Raw genomic sequence first — 7,500 nt, 5'->3', positions numbered from 1 at the left:
TAGAAACTCTCCCATAGGCTATAACTTTTTTAATGACTGTATCGCTCTCTCAGATCAAATGTTATGAGTATTTTAATGTTATGTGTCTAAAAGTAAAACGTGAGGAAAATGGCTTCAAACATTCCACAACATTGTATTTTCTACAGTGGCATTCCACCAAAACCATAAAGATAAATACTTTCCCTTTTGTTTTATGAAAATAATTATTCACCATGATTTACTACTTCAGAAAGGCTCAACACCCGTGGACAGAATGGGCAGAATTCTAACCCAGTTATTTTGCAAAGAAACTTTTCGCGGCTTGTATTTAAACAAGAGCAAATTTGCAATAGCTGCAACCAGATATGTGAATTTCCGAAATACAATTTTTGGGGTGACATTCTGAAATTTGCGTTGAGTTTTGAATTGAGTTTTTTTCTTCCAAAAGTGAAAGTGCCCTTTCCTCTGCATGCCAAATTACCTCCTTCACAGCCATTAGTTTGACCCCTCCTATACTCTGCCTGGCTAGTAGCCTATTCCATTCCATTCTCCCTAATCAATCACAAAGAGACCAACGTATCGCCCTGAATCTGATGTTAGTTACTCCAGTTGGGAGAAAAATCTCCCCTTTGAATAAATGCTTCCCAAGCAGTGTGCCATTCGGATTTCAAAGTAATTGGTACTTTTAATCGATTTAAAACAGCCTTGACAGGCCAATGTTGTTATTTAAAGGTCCCATTCCGTGCAAAAGCTGTTTTTACTTGTAAATGCATATATGCTGTTGTCATCCCTCCCTGTAATGAGTGATCAGAACCTCAGAACTGTCAGAGTTGGATTTGTCCCTATCCAGCTCTCTCCTGCTGTCTCCTTCAAGCCACGCCCCCTTTCACTCTGTTCTCCCAGAGGGGTAGGTGTTACGTCACAACGAGACTTTAGCATACTGCGCGCGATCTCTCTCACACAAACTGTATGTAATGTCATCGGGTGCATAAACCCACACAAATGCCTTTTTGCTCAGAAAACAGCATCGGAGGATCAACAGCATAACTGGCTTTTATTAATTTTTAAGAACAAGATCCCAGACACTCCTCTAGCTCACCTGTGTGTCTGTGCTAACCATTTCAGCCCAGAATGTTTCAACAATCTGGGGCAGTACAATCAAGGTTTAGCCACAAAATTAACACTTCTAGCTGGAGCGACGCCAACTGTACGTGATCCAGCAACTGCGGAGGTGCATTCGGTAAGTCTAGGCATTTTGAGATGTCCTGTTTAGCGTAGCAACCGTTAAGTTAGCGATAGCTCGTTGCTAACGTTAGCTTTTCACCGGTGTGGACACAACCTAGCGTGCTGGTCCACGGACGCTAATCTGATTGGCCGCTGGGAGCATATATTAGATGAATATATTATAGAAACCGACAATTCCTGGGAAGCGACGAGATAAGGAAGTGAGAACAGCGTCAGAACGAACGGGTTTGCAATATTTTCGACAAATTACTCCAGAATCATGTTTTATGGACCACAGACACACGTTTTTAAGAGGTTACAGCTGCACGAATTGGGACCTTTAACGTCTTCTGGATGCTGTTTTCTGACTTACAAGCTGCAGGTATTTTCATACGGAGCTCTCTCTCTGTCTCTCTCTCTCTCTCTCTCTCTCTCTCGTCTCCTGCTCATCTGGTGCTGTGCTCAGGGTTGCCAGATACAGCTGATGGTTTCCAGCCCAAACACTGTTTCAAAACTGCCCCAAATTTTCGAGGGAGGAAACTTCCACAAAACAAGCGGCCCCTGCCCCCATACCAATGGGAAGAGACCCACTGCTACTGTTACTCCTGTTTTCTTTTCTTTTTTTTCATCACTACGAGCGCTCGATTCCTAGGGTGGAGACTCTGGAGATGATGCGTCACTTGTCCTCTTCTCCCTACTTATACTCCCACCACTAGCCTCAGCCAGGAAGGCTGATGACATCACAATTGCTCAAGTGACATCACTGAAGACATCACTGATGACATCACAATTGCTCAAGTGACATCACTGATGCCATCATCACTGATGACATCACAATCGTGACAAACACCGCGACAGTGACAGACAGACACTGCCACCCACTTAGCCAATTTTCATTAGTCAGTTCTTATCATTACTACTGCTGTCACTGTGCATGACTCTCTCTCTCTCTCTCTCTCTCTCTCTCTAAAACCCAACCGCTCATGGCAGAATCAGGCAGATGAACGCCCACCAAGAGCCTGAGAGGTCTGCTCAAGCTTTTCTTCCTCGTTAAAGGGATCTCTTTCCTTGTCGCCGCCGCCAAGTGCTGCTCTTGTTGGGAAGTTGTTTCAATTGTTGTGTCTAAAATAAAGAGCCTGGTTCTTCTACCTGCTCTATTTGTAAAGCGCCTTGAGATAACTTATGATTTGGCGCTATATAAATATAAAATTGATGATTGATTGATTTATTGAAGTTTGATTGATTTGTTGATTTTTGGATGACCCGCTCTACCGAGCCACAGCCACCCCCACAAGGACTGCCAAGCCAGATCCCACACATACACCTGCCCCCCCACAAACACACACACACACGCACGCACGCGCGCACGCGCACGCACACACACACACACACACACACTGCCGTAAGCAAGCTAACTCTGAGCAGCAGACTGAACAGGAAGTTCAACAGCTGCTGCTCACATGCTGATCTGATGAACAAGTTGTCAAACACACACACAAACACATTCATACATACAGTAACAAGCATGCAGGGAAATTGGCACATGAGCATGGCATGAGCAAACATTCTGATACACACACCCCCCCCCCCCCCCCACACACACACACACACACACACACACACACACACACACACACACACACACACACACAGGGCGTACTCACCGGCACTCAGCAGCAGTGAAGCTGCCGTCAGACAAACTGAGAGAAAACTCCTCCGATGCATGGTGCTCCCACTGTGTGTGTGTGTGTGTGTGTGTGTGTGTGTGTGTGTGACAGAGAAGCGAGAATGCAGCAGAAAGAGAGAGTGAGAGAGACAAAGTGTGTGTGTGTGTTTAGAGAGAGAGAGCAGTTCTGAGTATCTCTGGACTGAGCGCTGAATGAAAGAGCTTTGAGAGAGAGGGAGAGAGAGAGAGAAGGGGAGGAGAGGGAGGTTGGGTGTGTGTGTGTGGGGGCAGAGGGAAGGAACTTCTTGTTTTCCTGCCAAGTTCTTCCTCATTGGTCAGAGAAGTACGTGTGAGAGAGAGAGGGAGATAGATGAAGAGAGAGAGACAGAGAGAGAGAGAGAGAGAGAGAGGGGGCAGTCAGATAGAGAGAGAGAGACACACACACACACACACACACACACAGAGGGAGACAGAGTGAGAGACAACAGTGAGTGAGAGAGATGAACAGAGAGAGAGAGAGAGAGAGGGGGAGTCAGAGAGAGAGACGCACACACACACACACACACACACACACACACACCCACATACACACAGAGCGAGAGAAAGAGAGATGCACACATGATGGAGGGGGAGACAGAGAGAGAGAACGAGAGAGGGGTGAGAGACAGAGAGAGACACACAGGGAGAGAGAGATGCACAGAGAGGGGGAGACAGAGAGAGATGCACAGAAAGAGAGGGGGAGACAGAGAGAGCGAGAGAGAGGGGTGAGAGTCAGAGAGAGAGACACAGGGAGAGAGAGAGAGACGCACAGAGAGAGAGAGAGAGAGAGAGAGAGATGCACACAGAGCGAGGGGGAGACAGAGAGAGAGAGAGACGCAGAGAGAGAGAGAGAGAGAGACGCACAAAGAGAGAGAGAGACAGAGAGAGAGACACACACAAAGAGAGAGACAGAGAGAGAGGGGGGGGAGACAGAGAGAGAGAGAGAGAGAGAGAGAGAGAGAGTCGTAGTAGTGTTTTTTGTTTTGAACCAGATAATGAATCAATGTAGAGACTTTTTTTTTCTTTGTTCCGCTGAAGAGAAAAGCTGTAAGAAGTGACAGTCTGACTTCCTGTGACACTTTGGGCCTTACGCTGCTCATCCACCCGTCAGACTGCATGCTGGCATTGCATTGACAAGCTAATGTTGGTCAGAGAGATGCTAATAGTTGCTAATGCTAATTGCTAACTCTTTATTATGGGATGTCTCCAGCTGTGACAACATGGCTGCAGTCAGGGAGTTCAGTTCCTAAATGAGAACCGTAAACAAAAGGACATCTTTCTCTACAGCGGAAAATCTCAGAAATATTGTACATTCTAAATAATGTATCACAGTCTGAATACAGGCAGGAGGTTGACCATCCGGTGACTTGGTGCAGTCAAAACAACCTGGTGTTAAATGCTCAAAATACAGTGGAGATGATTGTGGATTACACGAGGAACAAAGCCCCACCTTCCCCCATCACCCTGGGTGACTCCCCAGTCAACACTGTAGTAGAGTCCTTCCACTTCCTAGGATCTAACATCAGCCAAAACCTAAAATGGGAGCTGAACATCAGAGCTCTCACCAAGAAGGCACAGCAGAGGATGTACTTTGTGCGGCAGCTGAAGAAATTCAAAGTGCCAAAGGCAACGATGGTGGACTTCTACACCTTGAGTCCATCCTCACCTCCTCCATCACCGTCTGGTATGCTGCTGCCACTCTCAAGGACATTAACAGATTGCAACGCATCATCCGCTGATGTGCTGAGAAGGTGATCGGATGCAACCTGCCATCCCTTCAGGACCTGCACACAGCCAGGACACTGAAGCGGTATCGTAAGATCATGGCTGACCCCTCCCACCCCGGCCATAAACTCTTTGAAACACTCCCCCTCGGCAAGAGATTGAGGTCTGTCAAGACCAGAACCTCTCGCCACAAGAACAGCTTCTTCCCAACTGCCATCAGCCTCAACAAGGCCCGAAAAGCCCCCTCTACCAAGGACCCTACCACAGACCCCACTACCCCCTCCTGAACTCTGAATCCCCCCCACTGACATGAGCCCCCCCATCAAATGTAACTTCACAGCTACAGCTGGACTTCACTCATTACTTTAAAATATTATAGCTGCTTCTCCTACCAGAACTTTACACCAGTTCTGGGGCGGCATTAGCTCAGGAGGTAGAGCTGTTGCCTGGGAATCGGAAGGTTCCCGGTTCGAGGCTGGCTCCTCCCGGCAGTGTGCCGAAGTGTCCTTGAGCAAGACACTAACCCCTAACTGCTCCCGACGAGCAGTTAGCGCCTTGCATGGCTGCAGACGCCGTCGGTGTGTGAATGGGTGAATGTGAGGTATTCATGTAAAAGCGCTTTGGGTAGTCGATAGACTATATAAAATGCGCTCTATAAATACAGTCCATTTACCATTCACTTAGATGACGCTTGTTAACTACATCGAGCTAATACTTTAATACTGCCCTGCATGCTGCTGTCTTTAATATTCTGCTTCATCAGCTTTTAACTTTTAATACATATTATTAATAATAATAATAATTATTATATTATTTTATGTATAGTTATTTATTATTAGTTCTGATTTATTTTTAGGTTATCAGTTTTTTATTATAGGATTATTATTGTACGCTGCTGGTCCTGAGGACAGATTTCATTCATGTGAATGCATGTAATGACAATAAAAACGCTTGAACCTTAATTTAATGCCTATTTTACTTGGACTGTAAATTCATATTTAATGCCACTGAACACTACTCATATATATATTGTATATATTTGACTGTACTTGCAACATTGTGACTGTCTTTTAGTTATTTCTTTATCCCTGAATATTGACATGAGAGCTACGCTTCATACTGACACTAACACAAATTCCTTGTATGTAATCTTGCATATTGTGGCAATAAAAGTGATTCTGATTCTGATTCTCATATAATTAAGAATCAAGTGTTAATACTCAAATAAAAGATTGAACATAATAAAGTCAATTAAAGAGAGTTATGAAGTGATTCAAAAGATGAAACTGTTTTGCAGCATGAGCTCAAACCTGAAGACCTGAAGTTAACTGAAGTCTCTGATTTACAGCACTTTAACCTTTTTAAGAAGGGAACTTGAGGAAAATCCTCTCTAAAGTACTTAAACCCTCTTACAAAAACAGCTATAAAGGCATTCTGGGAAACGTAGTAAATCACTTGTGAGGCAGGCTGAGGGAAAGTCTCTTCACCAAAACATTAAAATGCCTGTAAACTCCTGAATGTGTTGAAATCACAGACTCATGACATCTGGCACTGAAGAGGATCTGGTCCAGTGGTCAGAGTCCTGGTTCTCACCAGATGACCCAGGTCCCAGTTTCTACCCACAGGCCATTACTCTGCTGAACACCTTAAAACCACTTAAACCAGCCACTCACTTAATTTATGTTCATTGTTCACTGTGTTCACTGTAAACTCAAGCCTCGTTCACATTGAACGGCATACAACTGTACCGTGTACCGTGTAATATCTGCATAATCCTTGTCTACGAAACTTGTTTAGTGTTGCACATTTTACTGCACACATTTATTGTACATTCCCTTATATACTCATATTTAAAATGCAATCCCTGTATAAGCCTTGTTTACAAACCTACGTAGCGTTGTTGCACTACTGTACATTATATATTCATATATAAAAATGCAATATCTGTATAAACCTTGTTCACAAACGTTGTTGCACACCTACCGTACACTTTGACTGTACACTCCCTAATATATTCATTTTTAAAAACAGCCACTTTACTACATTGTATATCACAGTCACCACATTGTATATAGCAGTCACTGTAAAAAATACTCTTTTTAAGTATTTTTTACAAAGTATTCTTGCCTTGACTATGTGTAACCTTCTTTCTCCTTTTTTATTTTTCTCTATTATGTGTGTACTTGTGTACTCTGTGTGTACTTGAGAGCAAAGCTAACCGGAGCCCAATTCCTTGTATGTGTTTGCATACTTGGCTAATAAAGCTGATTCTGATTCTGATTCTGATTCTGATTGAGTCCAGACAACCTGGATTTGAGTCCCGCACCCGTGTTTGAGTCCAGTTATGGGAAATGACCAGTGGGCAAGCCCACCCCCTTCCCTCTGATGATGCTGAAGTGAATTAAAAATATGTAGTTCCTCGAATGGCCACTAGGCGTCGGGGGCAGTAGGCATTCCCCCATGTTAACATGCCTGACTTTGCAACAGGATTAAACATCTTTCCAGTTAGGGGCGAAACACGGTTTTGGGCTATATAGCTAATTTCACCTTTTCATAACAACTGTAAGGGGGTACATTTTTATATATAACTCGCCTGTTTGGAGTAAAATAGATGATAGAAAAGGGGGTGATTGACAGATCGCCTGCCCAGTGATCAATCACGGACCAATAGCAGGCGGAGCTGCGGCTCTGGGAAACTCCCATCTCACGTGAGGTGCGGAAGGACTCAACCTATTCCCTCCCACTCTGCTGATGAAAAATCAAGATGGTGACGGCCAACGTTTGAACTCCACCAGGGAGAAGAAATTTAATGGGATAGCTATGTCCATATTATTCATGTCTATAGAAATGATTTGTGATCTTCAGAC

The 7,500-nt window shown here is 44.3% G+C and overlaps 1 protein-coding gene across 1 annotated transcript in view; it reads right to left on the bottom strand.

Moving 5' to 3' along the window:
- The window catches only part of LOC310784793 (uncharacterized protein), a gene marked incomplete at its 5' end in the record, with an annotated part of 29,675 nt that extends 26,747 nt beyond the window's left edge, over positions 1–2,928 (bottom strand). The window contains one exon of the mRNA XM_083645841.1: positions 2,868–2,928. Within this exon, the coding sequence (XP_083501967.1) occupies positions 2,868–2,928 (61 nt within the window). The remainder of the gene's footprint in view (positions 1–2,867) is intronic.
- Between the last annotated feature and the right edge of the window lie 4,572 nt (positions 2,929–7,500).

The sequence above is a fragment of the Poromitra crassiceps genome, assembly GCF_964638095.1.
Source record: "Poromitra crassiceps genome assembly, chromosome: 11".
In the NCBI taxonomy this organism is placed as follows: Eukaryota; Metazoa; Chordata; class Actinopteri; order Beryciformes; family Melamphaidae; genus Poromitra; species Poromitra crassiceps.
Note: the sequence above shows the minus strand (reverse complement) of the source record. Positions and strands in the feature narration are given on the sequence as shown.